The sequence below is a fragment of the Nuphar pumila genome, chromosome 3 (assembly GCF_984573655.1).
Source record: "Nuphar pumila chromosome 3, dmNupPumi1.hap1.1, whole genome shotgun sequence".
NCBI classification, from domain to species: domain Eukaryota; kingdom Viridiplantae; phylum Streptophyta; class Magnoliopsida; order Nymphaeales; family Nymphaeaceae; genus Nuphar; species Nuphar pumila.
Window position 1 is genome coordinate 26007649 of NC_143251.1, and position 23217 is coordinate 26030865.

A 23217-nucleotide genomic window follows, 5' to 3' on the forward strand; every position below is an offset into this window, starting at 1 on the left:
AATACTGGTAGGAGTTTGCCTAACCCCAGTTTGCCTTTCAAAAAAAAAAAAACACTGATTCCCTCCTTCAGGCCCTCAATAAGATGATAGCCTTAATCTGTCCATGGTTTTATCATGACGAGTCATAAAATCACGGAAAAAATGTGCTTAGTGGGATTTTATGTTTTGCATATCTCCATAAATTTACCTGTTGATTGTCTATTAGAAACGATTGTTTAATTAGAGCATCATTAATTTGGAATTTGTATATTTTGTGATAATCGCATGGAGTGCTGCCACCTCACAAACTATTTTTTAGGAGCAAAATTTGGAGGTATAACCCCTTTAATTGGTATAGAAACATATCCCAATTTTTCTTTTGCTAGGCATGTACTAAAAAAACTGTCTTACGATTACAAGGTTCATTCAAATACGAAATCAAATCCCAGAAACCAAACAACTACATTGACACAAACAATATATACACATTGGGAAATGTTGCCATGCACAAAAAGAATGTAGCTTCTGCTGCTCTCACGGTCGCATACATGCAGCAATATATGCAATCCACGAAGAACCTTGGAATCAACTAAACCATAAGGTATTTTCCTTGTCATAACGCAAGCACAACGGAATTGTGCCCTTAATCACCATTTGAGCCACATGATAAAGAACAGGAGAGCACTCTGGTACTTTTCCACTATTATGTATTACAGCTTTCATTAACACGAACATGAAAACTTTTCCTCCATGGTCTATCACATTTCTAATTAACACAAGCAACAACATGAAATAAAATTCCATTATCGTACAGGTAACTTGTAAAACATAAGAAGATCAAAGTTGCATAAGCCACTCAATTGTTGTTATGTATAAGCCGCCCGGTACAGTCCTAGTATCATGGTAGTTACATACACTAGCAGATAATTCCTTTTGTGCATAGGGGTGAGCTGATATACACGAATTAGCCATCCTGCTGTGGAAGAACACAAGTCATAAAATCCAATGCAATGACTTGATTGGGTTCACAATCCAGTTTTCACAAAGTACAGAATCTAATGCACCACCATGTCCGACTTTCTGATTCATGTAAAAATCTGCACTTGGCTACATAGAAAGATTACTTCCCCAGCAAATCCTGTTCAGATACTTGAAGACATTATAACTCCCATCTGTAAACAAAAGGAATCATGAAACAAAGAGAACTTTATATTAATGCATAATACAATTTCTACTGCTTTGATGGCTGACTCAAAACCCCATCTATATCCATGTTATTGACATGTTAGAATGCATAACACTAAGAAGTTAGGCATGAAACCAAGCGGCCAGGTCTTTTTTCCTATCTTTCCAATAATTATAGCAGGTCCTAACGATTCAAGTTTGTTGCAAACTGCTCAAAAGAAAACAATCGTTAAAAAACAAAAAAAAAAATCCATTCCTAGGAACAAAGATATGAAAGTCATTTCCCTTCTAGTTATTTAATTATAATTGTTCATTCTAATTATTTCAATAATTTCTTCCATGTTTAATTGGCAATATATAATATGCCAAAAAAAGTTATTATTATCCACTAACATAAATTAGATCATTCAGAACCAGACTATCTAATTTATGTTCTACAGCTAGTTCAGAACCAGACTATTTAATATATGTTCTACAGCACTATGAATTAAGAGAAACAAATATCTAAATGAGTTATCAGTCATATGCACCCAGGAAATTGGCCATCTCTGACCTCCTGTTGCTTCAAATGAATATGCTAATCCCAAGAAAAAGAAGAGAAGAATAACGATGAATAAAAGGCCTGGACTTAAAAATGTAACATAAACTAGAAGCTATAATCCAAAAGGATTCCAATAAACACTTCCAGGTGGCAAATTGAAGTAAGATATACCACATTAATCCTGCATAACTGAACTGCAACAGAGAATCTTGTCAAGGTGGACATGCCACGTTTATGCCAACTGTAAGTGACAATCATGTCAAGGTTGACATGCCACGTTTATACCACTAAAGGAAAATTAGTTCTTTTTTCATGAAAAAAACAAAGTTCCAAATGTAAGCACATATATTGAAATTCTGAAATGTAGGCAGGCATATAGCAGAGTCAGATACAAATAGATGTTGACGTAGCAAAATTTCATACCTCAGTCACTTGATATCTCTTCTATATCGTCATCGTCATCATAATCAAAAGCCTAAACAGGTAATAGAAACTTTACTCATTTATTCAAAAAAATGCATATTAGAAAAACCAGCACACTACATACCATTAACCCATCATAAGAAAAAGGCATTGTATAGAAAATAATAATAAAGTAACAACAAAAATTGCTCCGAATATTCAAAAAGATGCCTCCAGAGACCCTCAGACAACAACTATCTATATCTTAGCTGTATTTTGAGCCAGATACACCAATAGCCTATTCTAACAAACAATGTATGACCTAGAGACCTTTTCGTTTGTTGCAGAAAAAAATCACAACCACAAAAGATACATACTACACTTCAAAGATTCTAACAGATACTAAGTCTGTCTTGGTGCTACGCATGAGTGCATGCACATTAACATAGGATGTTTCACGGAATACTAAAAACAACAAAAAGTGGAGACATTTGAAATGGTGCTTTTATATTTTCCAAAAATTGAAAGTTATTCAAGTGTCAGATTGACCAATTCAAACAGATAACCTGGTTTACAACCCAAATGGGAACAGAAAGCTACCAAAGTTCCACCAGCTATGTATGTCAAAGTGGGGATGTTGAAGGAGAATGACAAGCTAACCATCTTTTGGACAGTAAGAAGGGATTAACACAAAAGTAGGATTTTTTTCTCCAACAAGTCAATCTGTATCTAAGTGAAACATATAATTAGGAACTAAGAAACAGAAAAATAGCCAACCTCAAACAGTTGTAAGAGCAAAGTGAGGCCAAATGTAAGACAAGAACAATATGAAGCATAATACCTCTGAGTGTTTCTGTTTTCCCAAAGTTTTAGTCCCTGCACCAAGTACAGTCCAGACTTTATCATCCTCATTTGAAAAATACTAGAAAATTACTCAAAAGGATCACACCACCAAAAGAATCGAACTCTGTGAACATCAATTCTATAAGACATGAACATCAAACTTGCTATCATAGAATTCATGCTGTTAGAAGCATATGCTTGCACCCAGGGTTAACACCAGTTGTTACAGGTGTCACAAAGCATTCGCCCATGACCCCCTGTCAAGCAGGCCAGCTGGAAGACCCCATGCAATGCACAGAAGAGAGAGTTTGGGCTGACACACACACACACACACACACACACACACACACACAGCTGTAACCCCAGAACCTTCTTTTGGAAAACACATGTTTTACCAGCCTTATCTTTGTTGTGTCACATGCATGTAAGCATATCCTTGTGCAAAACAGATTCCCTAAGTTTCTCATGAAGCACAGCTGTAACTAAAAATTTCACCAAAGTACACTAAAAGGCATCAATTGGTTAAAGAGCTTAGTTGCCTACAAGGTGGTCAAAGCACTCAGTATTTTTATTCAGCAACTAAAAAGCTGTTAAGCCATACTGCCCTGACAAATCTGTGCATGAATGTGGACCCTAAACTGAAATTATCAACATTTGAATTGTAAACTTGGTATTCTCTTGTACTGTTTTTCAGATTCATGGTTGAATGATCAAACACAAACACTGAGCCAGGAATCAATTTATAGATTTGTAATTTTGAATTGCCAAATAGACCAGTTTCATCTATTCCTAGTGTGTTCAATGTGTTTTTATCCAGAAGCTGTGGAAGTATTACAGCATAACATGTAATTGTGGACTCAACCAAGTTTCAATTTTTACTAGTTCATCACAGCAACTCAAATTTCTTCCTCTGATTTATATTTTACATTCTGTTATATGGTGACGATTAAGGGTCCATGTATGACATTACAGTGGAATAAGTTCACAGAACAAACTTAGCAAAAGGCAGAATACTGATTTGTTTTGAGTCTTTTGACAATATGAAGAGCGAATCAATACTTCCCATCACATCAGCATTGCTTGGTTCTAACTTCTAAGCCTTATATATAGAGATAGGTCCTTCCAACATAGCCCTCTTAAAATCTAACCCAAACAAAGGCTTCTTTGTTCAAGAATCAAACTTTAGTGTGCAACCCATAAAACCAACAGTCTCACATGCTACCACGATTGCAGCAATCAGTCTCAATAAAAATCAAACAAGCAATTTAAATAGTTGAATAAGACCTATACCTACAAGTTTTCTCAACATGGCAAGAGCATTGATATGTTGCTCAAGCACTCTATTTGAGGCCCATCACCAAATAGCATGAGAAACAAGTTATGGTTAAGAATGTGCACTCCAACCAGACCTGATTTTGACCTGATCATAACTGGACCCACTCAACCAGATGCTATGAGCTCATTTCCAGAGTACAGTGTCCAATTGTTGGATGGAAAAAACTGCCTCAGGATTGCTTAGTTCAGACCATTCAAAATGTAATCAAAAGTAATAAATAAAATTGTTTTACATATTAAGTTGGATTTCGCACTTATAGAGTTGGAAACTTGGAATGGATACAGGCCTTCCAAGCTCCAGCCCAAGCCGAAGCAATTGACAGCTGTAAAGATGGCCTAAAGGTTGATACGACAAAATGTATGCAACAAGACATGACAACAAGACTATATTGGCTTAATTCATTGGTATACCAAGGTGGGGATGGACTAGGACTTCAGGTGCAAACGCTAAGTCCATGGCAGCAGGAACAGGTCTTTCCTCTTCCAGGAATTGTGACGAATGGACTTTCGGTAATATCTGTTATTGTCGTTATTGTGTCAATTATTGTATTGATAAACGCAGTTGTAATATAGATATACCACAGGGGTATTATGGTAAATTAACATAAAAGCTTGATCAAATTTGAATACCCAAGGGCAGAATTGCTTGGTTGTCCCCCTTGTTGCTAGACTTTTCCTTCTTTCTATACTTCCTTTATGCTTCTCTATTTTCAGGGAACTGAAGTGTTGACACTTTGAACCATAAAGCATTACACACATCAAAAGGGACCGTATACTAACCAGTCCTTGCTTTCTTGCTATGCATTTGATTATTCAGTTTAACCTGTAGATACACATTAAATTCAAATTCGGTACGCTAGAAATTTGATCCTTTAAAAATAATTTAAATAAAAGAGAAAATGTAAGCATACCTCCTCACGACCGGCCTTGCTTTTTGAATTTGTGGATTGCACCTTGTGAACAGATCCTGGTAAACAACATAAGTCAAGCTGCTACCACTTAGGTCAAATCATAGAACACAGTCATATTTGCAGAAGGTAAAGGAGAAATCTTCTGTAGGGATGTACAAACTAAAAAGGGAAATTTTTAGGTAAGCAGACAACCTTTTGATGCTGAGGAGATTGTTATGCTCTTCCTTGACTTCTGACAGGAAAAGAAAAGAAAAATCCCATGAGACATTTTTGCATGCATCACTTGATAAAAGATATATACTTAATACTTTTCATAGATGTACATTTACCCTGCAAGTTATTGAAAATAAAGAAGCGCACATGAAGATAAAGCTACATGGATGTAGCAAATGAAACTGCATATGATAGCGTTTGATGGAGAGGAGCATCTACATGGAATATGTTGAAGCATGGTCTATCTTAATTCTTGCAGATATGCACCTTGCATGTGTGCATGTATTCATGCATAAGCACATGCATGTGTCTCCTCGTGCAACAGAAGGAATATAATTGTAATCTTTTGGAAGTGAGTAGTATTTGTCTCATTTCTGGGCATCAGCACCTAAACTTGATGTATGTGTGTATAGCAATACCTACCTGACTAACACCTGATTAGCTAGTACGCTGCTTCTAAGACAGATCTGATTAGTTCAAGATTCAATTCAGTTGCTGTAAACTGTGCCAGGCAGAACTTGGCTTACATTTTTCCTCGGATATCTGATCCAACCAGGTGAAGCCATTTAGGTACATTTTTAGGAGTTTGTGCTGGATTTGAATATGAGAAAGGATTTGCAACAGAAGGAATATAATTGTAATCTTTTGGAAGTGAGTAGTATTTGTCTCATTTCTGGGCATCAGCACCTAAACTTGATGTATGTGTGTATAGCAATACCTACCTGACTAACACCTGATTAGCTAGTACGCTGCTTCTAAGACAGATCTGATTAGTTCAAGATTCAATTCAGTTGCTGTAAACTGTGCCAGGCAGAACTTGGCTTACATTTTTCCTCGGATATCTGATCCAACCAGGTGAAGCCATTTAGGTACATTTTTAGGAGTTTGTGCTGGATTTGAATATGAGAAAGGAGAACAAAAGACATAGTCACTATGTTACTTCATGTTATGAAAAAACCACCATGCTAAGAGAGGTTTCATTTTGTCTAGTAAATGGTCAATCTTCAGCAACAAAGGAAAATGGTAATGCATCTTTTGCACATTTTGGGGGTTCATTCCTCTTCATAAGCAGATGCTGGATGGTACCAGTCAATGAAAAAGATGAAAACATTCAATGGTTTCTCTTTCTTTGTCCTTTGTTGTAAGGGAGAATAAAAAAATGGACAACAATGTGCAATGGAGAGTGGAATCTTCTCAGCGATACTTATGGTTGGAAAGGATCTCAGTGATACTTATCATTGGAAAGGAATGAACTGTATCTTAAATTGTCAATTCAACCAAGCTGCTCACAAATGGATACCAAGGGATAATGGAGTTGCACAACAATGAAATAACCTATCCCTGTCTCTTTGCGATTTCAAAAAGATCTTGCCATTGTTTGTTCTCCAAAAGCATAATAATAATAAATGAACAATAGTATGTGTAACAAGTCCTTTTGAAATAATTCACACTCTTCCCAATGTGAATTCAGATCACAAACATATGGCAGACAGACCTTATCTGAATCTCAATCCAAATTTGGGAAATGGTTGGCCAGGCTGGATTAGATTTAGAACTAACCTGATGGGACCAGTATCTGATGTTAAAATTCTATATGCATATGTAGGTCTCTAAATCGCACAGGCACAAGACCTTGATGCTTCAATGTCTATAGTTAACACTTGATGAAGTTGAAGTAGAATTGCATATTTTTGGCATCTGTAGCATGTACATATGCAAAACACCACGATATTCTCCTGAACAGTGCAAATTAAGATAACCATAATATAATCTCAAGGAAGAACCATATGCACGATTTGGAAATTTGACATCACATACAAAGGTGCACTTTTGGAGTACTCATTGTAAAGCGGACTAGATATATATTAATCGGTAATGATTTAGTTATTGTTATACACACTTTAAAAAGGACAACAGAGATGGACAAAAGTAGCACAACTGACAGTGACCATGCATTAAAATATTCAGGAAAATATCAAATAACATTTAACTATGTCACAGGGTTTCGGCCACTCGGGTGTGGGTGCGGCACCCGGTGCCATCAAGCCGACCCTGACTGTCCATTTTGGACCCAAAAAAAAATACGAAAGGGGGCTGGGCAGGGGATTAGCCCCCCTTCTCCTCTCCTACTCCTTCCACTGCTGCACTCTCGACCCCTCCTCTCCTCCGACAAACGGCGGCTGTCGAACCCGAGCCCTCCTCTCCTTCGATGACTGCAAGGACTCTCTCTCTCTCTCTCTCTCTCTCTCTCTCTCTCTCTCTCTCTCTCTCTCTCTCTTCTTCTTCTTTGGGTTCAGCTCCCAGCCCTGCTGGGCTAGGTTCGGCTCCCAGCCTTGGTTCTGTCTAACCCAACTGGGGCTAGGTTCAGCTCCCATCTCTGGGTTGTCGAACCCAGCCTTGCAGGGCTGGGTTCGGCTCTGTCAAACCTAGCCCTATTGGTCTGGGTTTGGCTCCCAACCCTAGTTGGGTTCGTCTCCCAGCACTGTTAGGCTGGGTTCAGCTTTGTCGAACCCAATTGTGTTGGGCTTTATTTTATTTTTTATTTTATTTGGTCCTGCAGAATCTGATATGAATTTTACTTTAATAATTTTTTTTGTTTTAAGAACGAAAATAGTGTATAAAAGAAAAGGAATTGTATCATCATTATTTCCACATGTAAGTTTTGTTGCTAGTATTGCTGATAATGGTAGTGGTAGTGGTGATTCTAGTTTATTAGTTGCATCATGTGATGATAGGGTCACTATTAGCACATGTTGATAAGCTTGAAAAAACTGGAGGAAGGGGTGAAAATAAGAGATTTTGATGCAAGTTTTGTGAGAAAGATTATGTTGGGTCTTACACAAGAGTTAAGGCTCATTTGTTAAAGATATCAGGACATGGCATTTAAGGATGCAAAAGATTTGATGAAGCAATGAGGAGACAATACAAAAAAAATACAAGATGAATATGAGAAAAAGAAGACAATGAATGATTCTTGTCCAATCAATGTATCATCTTTAAGCTACCAAGAAGATGCTCAAAAAAAAGAAAAGTGAACGTAGGAGGTAGAGGAATAGGAACGATAGAAGCATCATTCAATATATATGGAATGGAGGAGATGGATAGAAAAGTAGGAAGGTATTTTTATTCTAGTTCACTTTCATTTAATGCAGCCAGAAATCTTTATTGGAAAGATTTAATTACTTCACTGGCAAATTGTAACTTAAGTGACTATGTACCTCCAAGTTCAGAAAAACTACAAACGACAATTCTTGCCGAAGAAAGGGCAAATGTGGAGAGAGAGAGATTAAGAAATTTTTATGAGAATAAAATAGAGTTTTCAATGTTTCTGATGAGTGGACAGATATTCAAAGGCGTCAACTGATTAATTTCATTGCTTCTTCGCTTAGTGACCCAGTATTCTTGAAAGCAATTGATGCATCTAGGCAATATAAAAATGATGAGTATTTGAAAGGGTTGTTTATAAAAGTAATAAAAAAATAAGTGATCATAAAGTAGTTCAAATCATCATAGACAACGCTCTAGTTTGCAAAAGTGCAACATTGAGTTTGGAGAGTGAGTATCCTCATAATTTTTTGCTCCATGTGTAACACACAACTTGAATCTGACCCTCAAGAGCATCTGCAACCCAAAAGAAGAAGAGAAATTACCAACATATCATCTATGTTTATAGATTGAGAAATTAGAAAAAAATGTCAAAAGCATTACGAATTTTGTTGTCAACCACCATCATGCTAATGTCATATTTAATAAGCATTTTGATCTGAAATTGTTGAAGGCTGTTGAAACATGATCATGCATAATATTCACATTTTATTCATCTCTATTTATGCATGATCCATGGTAAAATCGCATTAAAAACTTATTTTTATCATTGCTTTCGAGAAATTGATTTGAAATAGAAAAATCGCATTTTCAGAGCTTGCCCTGCGTTTTTCGATGTATTTATTAGTTTAGAATTTTTTTAATTCGTAGTTTAATTAGATTAGGAGTGTTTTACTAATTTTTAATTAGTTTAGAAAAAACCCCTTTTGAAAAACACATTTTTTGAGGAAGACCTGTTTTGAAATTTTTGAAAATATTTTGGACTTCCATGTAACTCCGCCTGTGTATAACTGTTTAGTTATACACTGTCGGCCCCAAGCCCGGATAAAATAGGAGGGTTGCGGTAGGCCAGTGACAGACAACATAAAAACTTAGTCATACCCTATGAATATGAACCAATATGAGAATTTCGTTGGGGCGTTCCCTACTGAGCGACACACTGTACTCTATAGGCCCGGAGGCAGTGATAAATGGGCAAGGGTTGCTAGGTCGTCGCCCAGAAGCTACGCATCACACCGGCGCCCGGGTGTGGTGTCAAATAGACAAGGGTTCTCTCACTTTGTTGGACGGGTGGGGGTAAAGAAGTTAGTCCAAGACCATAAAATTAGGTTAGCCACTTGAAACATAGGGTCTTTAGAGTTAGTAGATGTTATGTGTAGGAGAAAGATTGCTATTTTATGTCTACAAAAGACCAAATGGGTAGGTGAGAAAGCAAAAGTGATAGAACCTTGGGGATATAAGATTTGGTATACAGGAATAAATAAAAATAGGAATGGAGTAGAGATTGTTATGAGTTTATAGATAATGTAGTTGAGGTCCGTAGGAAGGGTGATAGGATTTTACTTATTAAATTAGTATTAGGTACGAATATTATTAATATTATTAGTGTTTATGCACTTCAAGTAGGTTTAGATGATTCCATTAAGCATCAATTTTGGGAAGATTTAGATGGAGTAGTACAAGGGATATCTTATAGAAAAAAGCTTTTCATCGGCGGTGACCTTAATGGACATGTAGGCATTAGTAGGGATGGATTTGAGAGTATCCATGGAGGCTATGGTATAGAAGAAAAAAATGAAAGTGGAGAAAGGATTTTAGATTTTGGTTTGTCCTATGATATGATCTTAGCAAACACTTGGTTTAGGAAGGGGGAGTCTCACCTAGTAACATTTAAAAGTGGGGCTAATACGAGTCAGATAGATTTTTTCCTACTTAGAAAGAGAGATAGGGGTTGTTGCATCGATTGTAAGGTTATACCGGGAGAAAGTGTAGCTACACAACATAGAGTCTTAATTTTAGATCTTAGAATTAGACAATGCCGCAAAAGGGATAGACATAGGATAGATCCTAGAATTAAGTGGTGGGCACTGAAAGGAGCTAAACAATGAATGTTTGTAGAACAGGTAGTTAAGGAAGTTGATTGGTGTCTCGAGGATGATTCTGAATCAATGTGGAATAAGATAGCGGGTGGCATAAGAAATATGGCTAAGGAGGTATTGGGTGAGTCTAAAGGCGGTGCACCGCTAGATAAGGATACATCATGGTGGAACGAGGATGTCAAATTAGCTATTAAGGTTAAAAGAAAGTGTTATAGAAATCTAAGTAAGAGTCGTGATAATGAGAATTTGGAGAAGTATATGATAGCAAAGAAGGAAGCTAAAAAAGTTGTTCGAAACGCGAGGGCTAAGGTATATAAGGAGGTTTATGACAAGTTGGATACCAAAGAGTGCGAGAAAGATATTTATAGGCATGCAAAGATGAGAGATAGGAAATCGAGGGATCTGGGTATGGTTAGATGTATCAAAGATGAAACACAAAGGGTTTTAGTCAAAGATGAGAAGATTAAGGAGAGATGGAAAGATTATTTTGATAAGCTATTTAATGGAAGTCATGCTCAGGATCTTGGAGACTTCTCTATTCCTTTTCATAAGATGAATCGTAACTTCATGCGCAAGATTCAAAAGAAAGAAATTGCAGAGGCTTTGAAGAAAATGAAATCAAGAAGGGCAGTTGGCCCAGATGGTATACCTATCGAGGCTTGGAAATGCTTGGGAGAGAAAGGTTTAGAATGGTTGACAAATCTTTTTAACAAGATTTGGCGGACAAATAAGATGCCTAATGAGTGGAGGAAGAGTACTTTGATGCCTCTATATAAGAATAAGGGTGATATACAAGATTGCACAAACTATCGTGGTATAAAACTCATGAGTCATACTATGAAACTTTGGGAGAGGGTGATTGAGTCTAGGTTGAGAAAGGTTGTCATGATATCGAAGAATCAATTTGGTTTTATGCCTGGAAGATCAACTATGGAAGCTATACATCTTCTTAGACAACTCATTGAGAGATATAGAGAGAGAAAAAAAGATTTGCATATGGTTTTTATTGATTTGGAGAAGGCATACGATAGAGTACCTAGGGACGTTCTCTGGTGGACAATGATGAAGAAAGGTGTTTCTCTCAAGTACATTAGTATAATTAAAGATATGTATAAAGGAGTAGTAACCAATGTCCGCACTTGTGGAGGGGTGACAACCAATTTTCCTATAATTGGTTGGGTTACATCAAGGATCTGATTTAAGCCCTTTCCTATTTGCTATAGTGATGGATGAGCTTACGAGATCAATTCAAGAAAATGTGTCGTGGTGTATGTTGTTTGCTGATGATATTGTTTTGATTGATGAGTCTAGAGCTGGGGTTAATGCTAAGTTAGAATTATAGAGACAGACATTGGAAGCAAGAGGTTTTACGTTGAGTAAGAGTAAGACAAAATATATGGAATGTCGGTTTAGTAAGCAACGAAGTAGTGATGGGAGTGTAGTGAAGCTTGGTGAGCAAGAAATATTGGTGGATGATTGTTTCAAATATTTGGGATCTATCATTCAAAAGTATGGAGAAATTGATGGAGATGTAAATCATAGGATAAAGGTTGGGTGGTTGAAATGGAAAAGTGCAACTGGAGTGTTGTGCGATCGTAGAATGCCATTGCGGTTGAAGGGAAAGTTTTATATGACGACTATTAGGCCTGCTTTACTATATGGTACGGAATGTTGGGCTGCCAAGAAACTGTAAGAAAGTGAAAAATACGCTACAACAAATTTCTCTCAACAAGTTCTCACAAATACATCATAAGAACCACAAAGGTTCACAAAGAGAACTTAAGAATACACACAACCCGAAACGGGTATAAAAATGAAAAATAAACAATTTTATTGATTTGAGATAAAAACCCAAAACAAGAGTAAGTATTTACAAGGGGAATAGCCCCATATTTATAGAGAGGTAGAGAGAAGCCTTAAGAGAGTTGTTGGACTCTCCAACGGCTCTAATAGAGCTGTTGGGGAGTCCAACAGCTCTTTTTGGATTTACCTTTTTGACTTGGTCAAAAAGGTACCTTTTTGACTAGTCAAAAAGGTAAAGGCCAAATCAGTCCAATGATGAACTGGTTTGGCTAATTCTAGTTGTATTTTGACTAGAATTAATTAAACGAAAAATCCTAACTAGAAAGGAGATAAAACATTACATGTCTATGAGATTACATATGAGATATTATATGAGATTACATATTTTAACAGAAACATCATATTCAAAAAATGAGTGTAGCTGAGATATGTATGCTTAGATGGATGTGTGGAAATACAATAAAAGATAAGGTTCGGAACGAGGAGATACGTAAGAAGGTAGGCGTTGCACCCATTGAAAATAAGATGAGAGAGAATCGTTTACGGTGGTTTGGACATATTCGGCGAAGGCCTAATGATGCTCCAGTTAGAAGGATGGAGAAATGGGAAAATATATTAGTTAAAAGAGGTCGGGGTAGGCATAGGAAGACTTGGATGGAGATGATAAGAAAGGATATGAATGTTTTGAACCTCACCGAGGACATGGCATTGGATAGAAATGATTGGAGGGGAAGAATTCATGTGGAAGACCCAGAATGATTTTCTTTTTTTTGTTCATATCGCCGACCCCAATTGTTTTGGGATAAAGGCGTAGTTGTTGTTGTATTTTGGACTTCCATAGAAAATGTGTTTTAACCTAATTTTTATTATAAATAGAACTTTTCCAGCTATGGAAGTTGTTTTTTCCTCTTGAGAAAAATGCAACCTCTTCTCCCCTCTCTCTTCTCCTCTTCCTCCTCAATCCCAACCGGTTCTCCCTCGTTCTCTTCTTTTCCCCCTCAAATTCGTCTTACATCTAATATTTCTCTGTCGCCGATTCTTCTTGCCTTACTCAACGGAGGCACGCACGGATCGAAGGTAAAAACCACTTCTTATTCTCAACCCCTCCATCGGATGCGAATCGTATGGTTTGCATCTTCTCCTCTTTCTCTGTAGCTTAGGATCATAACATCGCGTGCATATTTCTTGATTATTCAGCATCAACATTGCATATAGGGTAGTATGAATTTTCTTTATGTAGTTTGGCATATTCAAATAGTTTGCATAAATCTAGTATGAATTTTCTTTATGTAGTTTGGCATATTCAAATAGTTTGCATAAATCGTAAATAGTGGTTTCATAAATTTCAGGTTTCATTGATTATGTTTATGCTTAGATAATCTAGTTAAACTATATTAATTTAACCATAGTTAGACATTACATTAGATTGTGTTTTCCTTGTTTTATGATTTTTATTTTATTTGTTTTTTTTTTCACGATCTGCTGAACACTGCATAAAGAATAAAATTTTTGCTCAGCAGATCATGAAACCGCAACTTATGTCATACTCTAGCTAAACAACATAAAACTTTGTTTGTGACCTACCTGTTTAATGTCAAACACGTAGGCTGTCTGTTTGACGTGAAAGAACGTGTTTTGTGTTGTTAGCAGCATGTATGCTACACATTTTACTTTATTTAATTTTTTTAGTAGGTTGCAATTAACAATTCGGTGCATCTTGTAGTCAAGTAATCTAGGTCTTTCAATTCTGTTTCATTAGCTAAGGTGTTTTTCAGCAATTGACGTTAATCTACTTTACAGGTTAGCAACACGCTAATTAGATAGCTTCGTTGACTTTTGGTTGAATGGATTAGTGAATTTCTAACATAATGTTTGGTTACTTTTCTTGCTTTGTTATCAGAATTGTTGTTGTTATGTGTAGCTAGGCATGCAGGTCGTTTTAGGTCTGTTTAGTCATGTCGTCAATTTAAGATTTATTAGCAATAGTGATTTAATGTGTCTTTTATGTTATACATAACCAGATTGCGCATAATGTCATATTCTGTAGGTTATATAGTTTACATTCACTTGATTTTACCCATTAATTGATTACTGATTAGTATTTATGTGGTTAGCTTAGGTTCACTTTTGAACTTTTGCAGGTAGCATATTACAAGTTTCTTTCTGGATTTAATGCTTTCATAGGTAGAGAGTAATGTCGTTAAATGTGTAATCCATTAGTTAGACTATTAACGCGTATCTTGAATTAGTTAATCATTACTTTGTTAATAATTGGTTTCTTGATTTGTTAGTTAGGTTGTTTTGTTATTTTGTCTTTTAGCACTTTAGTTTGTTACTAAGTTACTTCATAGTTAGTTACATGTTATTAGTTTAGTTCATATTAGTAAATTCATGTTTTTGTGATTTTTCTTCATATTAACCCTTGATTTTCTCGTAGTTCCTTCTCTCTATTTTGTGTTTTGTGATTTTTATTTTGTAGGAGAGCGATCGAACGTGCGGTGAGCCCCTTTTCGTGCCCCTGAAGTACCCTCTGAGGTCTCTTCAGGCCCCTCAAGCCCTCAGCGAGCCCTTAATCAAACCATGCAAAAATGTTCAACATAGAAGAAGATCAAGGACACAAAAGACTCAAGCACTGAAGACTTTTTTCTTTATTTTTAGATTATGATTTTAATTATTAATTCATTGGGTCTGTAATAAAATCATTTATTTTTATGTGTTTAAGCCCTCTGCAGGAGCAACACTCTCTTGTTTATTTAGTTAATTAATCTTTTATTTTTTAAGGCAATAAAGAGTTGCTTAGTTATTTGTATAATACAAAGTATTTTTCCGTTCCCTGAGTTCGACCCGAACTCCACCACTAGTGTGAACCGGTTTTTATGATTTGATGTGCGATTTACACAAACGTTTTTATTAAAAATATAGTTTTAAAATGCTTTATTGAAAAAGTTGCATCAAAACATGTTTTACGTCTATCATTGTGATGGTGAAAAGAATTAAGAAAGTCAATAATGCCTTGGTTAACATGGTGACTAATGAGAATTGGACATTTTATCGTGTTGATAATGTTGTTAAGGCTCAAGAAATTAAGAAATTCATTATTGATTATGAGTTTAGAGATAGAGTCGTATACTTTCTTGAGTTTACGCAACATATTTGGAAAATATTGAGGAAAGTTGACATAGATGAGCTCATGCTTCACAAAGTTTATGAAATGTCGGATAATATGATTGAAAAAATTCAAGTTGTAGCTTTCAAGCACGAGAAAAAAAATCCTGCAGTGGATGATTAAGAATTTTTTAATCATATACGTTCAATTTTATTTAGAAGATGGAATAAGAGCAACACTCCTTTGTATTGCATGACACATTCTCTCAATTCCAAATATAATGCAAAGAGGCAGGAACGTCATGTTGGTCATGTCCCTCCAAATTTAGACCCAAAGCTATTAAGGCATAGAAATATGTGTATGACAAGTCTTTAACGAGAATCACATATTCTAAATCAAGTCACATAAGAGTTTGAAAAAAAATTATCTTCAAGGTTATATAGACAGACATTAATAGTGAGAGAGAAGGAGGATATAAATCCTATCATATAGTGGTCAACATATAGATCAGAAAAACCCATTTTCTAACGTCTTGCATTGAAATTGTTATCTTAGCCTGCTAGTTCATCTTGTTGTGAAAGAAATTAGAGCACATATGCTCAAATCCACAACATGAAGAGAAATAAACCCACTAACAAACGTGCACAGGATTTAGCTTTTGTTCATTCTAATATTCGATTACTTTCGCGAATCAAGGAAGAATACAGGTACTAATGTGTTCTCTTAGTTATTTGACTATTTATTAGTTTCTTCATTTAAATATGCAAGTATTTAACATTTTAAAATTGTAATTATAATACCGACAAGGATCATCCAAATTTTGGGATGTAAACCCAGAGGAGTGTGACTTAGAAGATGAGCATGATTTCAACATTATAAACATAGACTTATCTGAGCCTACTATTCCTTCTTATAATGAAGCAGAAAATTATTATGATTATTACCTCATCGTCATATACATTGTGTAGGATATACTTTTGGTATTTAATTATGCATTGTTTGCTTCCTTTATTAGTACAATTTACTTATTTTCTGTTTTACTTGTTTGATTATTTTCATAATATATTTAGGTTGATTTAATTGTAGTGTTAGTTTTTATTGATGAAGAATAGAATTGTAAATTGTTAATTTGATTTATTGCATGCATGATAAATTGATGATATGATAATTGCTTTTTATTTCATTAGTGTTATTGTTAAGTTAAAAATTATATATATATATATATGTATGTATATATATATATGTATGTATATATATATATATACCCTCCCGCACCCAAGTTTTTTTTAAGTGTTGCATCGCCGCACCCGCACTCGCACCTATGTGACATAGTATTTAAATGAAAACAAACAAAATCAAATTTTCTGGATAGTCAGCATACAATTTCATTTTACTTCTAAAGAAACATTGAGATTGTGTCTGACCTTTATCTCCACTTTGTCAAATAAAGTAGATATAGTTGCTTGCACTAATCCTCCTTGTTTTTTCTTGTAACTTTCTTTTGATCTTTCTGTAGCTGCAGATAACTGCTGAGCTTTAGCTGAAAGAAGGCTCTGTGACCTTACATGAGCATCTTCACCAACAGGAGAGCTAGGAACTTCCTTATTGGAGTTTTTTGGCTGTATGTTCATTTAGATATCCTCAGCGTAACGCAGATTAAAGCTAAAGCAAGAAGTAAACCACAACCAAACCAAAAGACCATGAATAAGTTATAACAAAAATTATTTCACGTCTGACACAAAATTTTGCAGGATCTTTTGGATATTCCATCATGCTGTTCTTAAATTTGTTTCCAACCTGTTGATCAAGTTTCTTTTCTTTCATCCTGGACACTCCATTGGAATCAGACCCCTCTATGGAATTGTCACTATCAACATCTTCATCCCTTGAAGAAGATTCAGCATATCTACAACAGACGAAAAATAAAAATACGCTAGTTATAGAGATATTTATCTACTTAACAATTATGATTCAGATTCCCTATAAGCAGAAAAACACACTTGTCTCTCCATGATAAAGCCAAGAGGTATATGAGAAAACTATGTGCATTTGAGCACAAAAACCTACAACTGTTCCAAAGAAGTAAACTTAACAAGGCTAAAGAGAAAACATTCAGCAGAAACTAAAACTAAATGGCCTGTTGAGTCCAGCACAAAATCATGCAATAAAATACAATAGCAACAAGGATGTAATGTATGCAAGTGTGTGACAATAATGGTACATTCACAATTTCTGGGTGCTTCAAAATTCTTAGCAAACATAAATAGATGCATATAGTTACTGATTCAAGATTACCTATTTATATTTTACACGATTTTCATTCGTTTAGATGTGCCTGAATTGGCAACCATTTGACATAGCTTAGCACCAGGAGAAGTCAACCCCCTTCCAATAAAATTCTGAGGATCTTTTTTTCTTTTTGTGAAGAAAGTTTGACACTGGAGGCATTAATATCTCATTCAAAAGCACAAAGAGGTAGAAGATGAGGATGGCAAGTCCATTTATACATTAACAGAAGGTTACAGAAGCAACAAGGATTGAATTTATTGTTGTTGCGATTATGCATGAAAAGAAGTGCAGTGAATGTAATATCTCATAAATTTTTTTAGATTTTTAAGTTCAAAAATATAATTTTTAATTAAATAATTATATTTATGTCTAAAATAAAAAAATAATAAATTATATATAGGCTGACGTCAATGTGGGTTTGAACCTGATCCAGGGCGAATTGACGAGATCCATATATGATATAATAACAACTGCGAATTTTATTCATTTTTAACTTTTAAATTCGAGCGAAATTCAAGAGTTAAATAGAACTAAGACCCTAGTTAGATCCGTTATGAAACGTAGATCTCGTAAGAGATCTGATTTGGCGATTTTGGAATTTTGGATATGAGTTGGTTCAGAAAATGAGTTTTTCAAATTAGACCGGCATCTATCTTGGGTCTTTTTCAATTGGATCGGAGTTGATCGGCCTATATATAGAGAGAGGTTGACGTCAATATGGATTTGGACCTAGTCCAGGATCCATATTGACTAGTGCCCATGAATGGACTGAAATCCAAATGGATATCGATTTGGATCATGGGTCCAACCAAGACCCATAATCCATCTATAACTTTTTAAAACAAAGAAAATTTAAAACTTTAAGAAACATATATACATAAGTATATATATATATATTAAAAGTAGTTAAGATAGGGTAAAGTTCTACCAGGGTAGAACTCTACCCCAAATAACCTACTAGAAGAGGCATGTTACCCCTTAAAAGCCCATGTTGTCTACATTATGTTGCTTGCATTACGTTGTTTACGCTATGTTGTGTACTTTATATTGTTTGAATGTGTTGTCTACATTCTTAAGCAAATTTGCAGTCTAACATATATATATATATATATATATATATATATATATATATATATATATATATGTGTGTGGATTACTTTTGAACAGATACACGGCATAAAATATATATAAATATTGTTTTCTTTTTTTAACAGCTTTGCAACAATATATGTGTTTATATGTAAATATGTTGTCTGCATTTGAATATGAATTTTTTTTATTTATGTGTGCTTCATGTTCACTGAAAAATCTTGCAAGGCTACTTCATTGTGGTAACGTTTAAACCACTAACGGGACGTTGAAGGTCATGTGCATGTGTTGCTTATTAAATATTAAATTGTGATTTTTGCATTGCAAAATGATTTTTGTCAAAGATTAATTTTCTTAATTAATTTACACTTTGAATTTGATAGGGCAAGGGCCCGAATTTGTTATTGCATGTAGATTTGCATAACTCTTAATAAATTAAGATGGTAAAAAAGACCAAACAGTGTAATAATTTCTTCTCTAGTGTCCCTCTGAAAAGGTGAGAACCTTGGATGGCGGTCATAGGGGACCGTGAGGATACTAAACACCACGTGCATTTGTTGTTTCCAAGAACCCGATGTGTAGTTCGTGTTCTCAACTACGGTTGTAGGAAACTGTCAACCACTTTGCCTGGGGGTGGTAGCATTGATTCAGCTGTAGTTATTGGTGTATCAAGAAAGTGGCGTTAATGGTTATGGATTTTCATTGATGTTCAGGCATTAAGTGTGGATTCTTGATATCTATCGGGGAACAAGTGTGGAACTCAGTAATTAAAATACAAATTATGTGTTAAGTTACCACTAAAAACTGCCTTGAACCTCGAGAACTTTGCCCATTTTGAGTATTTGTGGGTTTGTAAGAAAGTGAAAATTAAATTTGTATGCATTAAATAGGAACATGCATGCAAAAGCAATTCTGATAATATAACTTAAAAAGTTACTCATGCATGTTGCATTGATTCATGCATCCCTAAATGTTTAGCATTGATTTCATGCATCATTATATGTTTAATTTAGCATAAAATTGTTGATTGTTTGCTTGAACTGCTTAGATGGTAAGTTTCCTCTGATGATATATTACTTATAAATACTCTTAAACTTGTGCTTGATTTATTTTATGTTATTTTTTTTATTGTTCAAAATCTAAAGGGCCTCGTACGAGAACTTCGGTTTTTACCCGTTTTCTAAACATGTTTTTCTAGCACTGAGGCTCCGTGGTGATGGGACTGACTGGCTGGAGGACTCAAGAGTTATAGATTTGGTGGCTCGGGTTCTGACTGATATGGATGTTTTGTCCTTTTGTTTTGGGAACAGTGTGAAAGTTCATTGAGACCATTCAATTAAGTTTAGTTCGATTTAAATTTATTTTATTTCTGAAATGGTTGATGGGTTGTGAATATTAAATCTGTAATGTACCCCTTGTCCTTGAGAGGTTTTTTGTAATTGTTTTTAAAAAAAATCTGCATTTTTCGAAGGTCAGTTTGGGGTTGTTACATTGAAACCTTATTTGAATCCATAAAAGAAAACAGGAATTCAAGGCTGAAGTATAACAAACAATTACTAAAGCACTTACAAAATTGCTATGGAAAATCTATGATAGAAAATAAGAACCACGAAACTAAACAACTACTTGAACATAAAAGAGATCTTTGAGGATATACGTGACAGTTTTTCCGGATGTTCTGGCTGAGTGTCTAGTTGGAGTCAATTCCAAGGCACCATTCAAAGTCTTAGCAGTTACAGGCCCAGAATCCTCAGAAGCATCATTGATCAACTTGGTTTTAGGAGAAAGTGCCACTACATGTTCATGAGCAGATTTATCCACATGAGATTCTTCCTTCACATGAGATTCTTCCTTCGTTGCCGCACCAACTCCACCTTTAAAATTGTATTCTGCATGCTTCACCTGAGTGTAAAGAATACAACATACAGAAAGCTGATTCACCATCTTCTTTCAAAGAGAAGTAATGATGAATATGGCTTCAGTCTTGTCAAAAAGTGTGACACAAACAGACCTCTTTCAATTCTTCTGGAAATTCAAGCTTAAGTTCATCAGGGTTTTCTTCTTTGGTCCCAATCCACCAAGCATCAGAAAAAACAACCTACAAAAAACTTGTAACAGATTAGATACAAGAGAACCCAACTCTAACCATATCTTATTCTCGCAAAGATGGTGAAAGGAAGAGACATGACTAAGTTGTATCACGCACTTGTCTCAAGTAAATGATCAGAAAGACAGCAATGCATCACATCATGTCCAAGAAACAATACAGTCAGAAGCAATTGTCATGTCCATGATATTTAGGGCATGTTCGCAATGCCTTGTGATTCTTGGATTTCCTCAATATCTTGTGATTGTAAATCACAATGACAAGTTCACAACACTTTCTCAAGGTTAGCTAAACATGAGAAAAGTACAAGTTGTGATTGTGATTGTCAGTTGTGACTGTTTTCGCCATGAATCTTGTGAAAGTTGGTCACAAGAGTGACCTTGTAATCCTTCATCTCCACCTGTGACCAAAGCAAACATGCCCTTAATAATCTTTGATAAACTTTGGTTGTACTAGCGAACAAATACTTATGTGCAAAATCATAGAAGACCTCCTCCAGGATCAAATAATTCCATTGAATCGAGTATGATTGTATGTGTAATAGCATCTATTATAACAGAAACATCAATGAACCCAATTATTGCAATTGCTCAGGATATCCTCGTTTTGCTTCTATGGCCTATTTCTTCGTTAAAAATCCCTCTTACTAACTTAACTGGAATAAAAGAATTAGTAGATCTGTTCTGTAGAAAATGAATAGTCACATAGCAAGGGTTTCACATCAAATTTCGTTAATCGTGCATGTTAGATAGTTCATCAGATCCTTCGATTTCTTCCATAATCCTACCACTATGCAATGCAAGCAATAGTTCAGGAAAACAAAAGAACGAAATAGAAACAAATGGTGAAATGCTACAGATGAAAGGTCGGTACTCACCATATTCTCAAACGAATCCTCACATAAGATGCTTTTTGATGATTTGGAAAATTGCAAGGTCAGGTACTTGTTCTTCGGGTAAATAATAGTACCAAACAACTTCATTCGACCCTGCACATAATAAACACAAATGAGAGAGAGAAAGAAAGAGAGAGAGAGAGAGAGAGAGAGAGACCTGATGGAAGTCGATGTAGAGGATGGGGTTCTTCGTGTGGAGGCCGTCAAGCTCACCGATCTTGCCGCCGGATAGGGGGGCGAGGAGGCCCGGGAGAGCGAAAAGGAAGCGGCTCTTTCGGGCGCCCTTCTTAACGACGTCGCAGCCGTCGTGCTTCAGGGCGGCCTTCGAGGGCCGCAGCGGCTCTCTGGGGTTAGCGGGGGAGAGCGAGAGAAGGCCCTTCTCCAGGGCCAGCCCGCGGAGCCGCTCCCGCGCCTCGTCGCCCTCCGCCGGCGATGACTTCTTCTCGGCGGCCGCGCGCCGCTTCCCAGCCGGCGGACGAGGCCGCTCCTCCGCCTCGTCACCGCCGCCTCCTACCGATGGCTTCTCCCTCTTCTTCGACGGCCGAGCCATTGCCGGGTCCGGTCCGTGCGGCTGCTGGGTCTGCGCGGTACTCTCTCCCTCTCTTTGGACTTCTGGAGTGCAGACTGACTCGGCGCCGGCAAGTCGTTGACGAGGGCAAAATGGATCGGACTCATCCGAGTCCTCCGATTTTTTAATCGGATGTGGATCTTAAAACAAGATCCAGATTTATATTCAAATTAGATTCTGCCACAGAAGCACCGATTCAAGGAGGGAGAGAGAGAGAGAGAGAGTTCCACCGCTCTTTATGATTTTGGAATCTCGTTATTGCAAGTTGTTTTGATAAAATCTAGCACAATGTTGTCAGTATCGGTATCCGCCCTGAATTGTCGGGCTCTTGATTCAGCTGCATCCACCGATACCGATACTCAGCTGAATGTTCTTTATTGGCTCAAAAATAATAAACAATTATTATGTTTCAATCAACGTGTGTTAAAACTATTAAAATAATTTAAAATTAATATTATAAAAATATTTTTGGTGTTTTTTTTTACATTTAATAAAAAATAGCTGAATCATCCCTGCAACGTATCAAAATTCTGCCGATATGGTGTGTATCGGCCGATACAATACTGATAACATTTAACTAGCATGCAAAGTATTGGGGGCAGTTATAGTACTAAAAATCTTAAACTTACAAGCTACTTTATTTTGGGCAGAGGTTCACCGTTGGATCTGGCCAATACAAACCCTTATGGTTTTAGTTACAAGTTTCAAGCTTTGTCAGCTCCCCAACACAAGCATTATTTCATCTTG

The 23217-nt window shown here is 36.1% G+C and overlaps 1 protein-coding gene across 5 annotated transcripts; it reads right to left on the bottom strand.

Annotated features, from left to right (window-relative positions):
• Nucleotides 1–757: 757 nt before the first annotated feature.
• On the bottom strand, nucleotides 758–22527 carry RHL1 (root hair initiation protein root hairless 1 (RHL1)). Of its 5 annotated transcripts, none has more exons than XM_089999082.1 (12): nucleotides 22060–22527; nucleotides 21885–21995; nucleotides 20912–20998; nucleotides 20558–20802; nucleotides 17320–17428; nucleotides 16947–17141; nucleotides 5389–5425; nucleotides 5197–5252; nucleotides 5066–5108; nucleotides 2949–2983; nucleotides 2129–2180; nucleotides 758–1151 (listed from the first exon to the last, which is right to left on the bottom strand). In XM_089999082.1, the coding sequence occupies exons 1-11, from the start codon at nucleotides 22450–22452 to the stop codon at nucleotides 2130–2132; spliced, it is 1362 nt and encodes a 453-aa protein (XP_089855208.1). In that variant the 5' UTR covers nucleotides 22453–22527; the 3' UTR covers nucleotides 758–1151; nucleotide 2129. The 5 variants fall into 5 exon arrangements, with proteins under 5 accessions (XP_089855208.1, XP_089855207.1, XP_089855206.1 ...); XM_089999081.1 differs by having other exon boundaries at nucleotides 758–1117; nucleotides 5389–5428; XM_089999080.1 differs by having other exon boundaries at nucleotides 5389–5428.
• Between the last annotated feature and the right edge of the window lie 690 nt (nucleotides 22528–23217).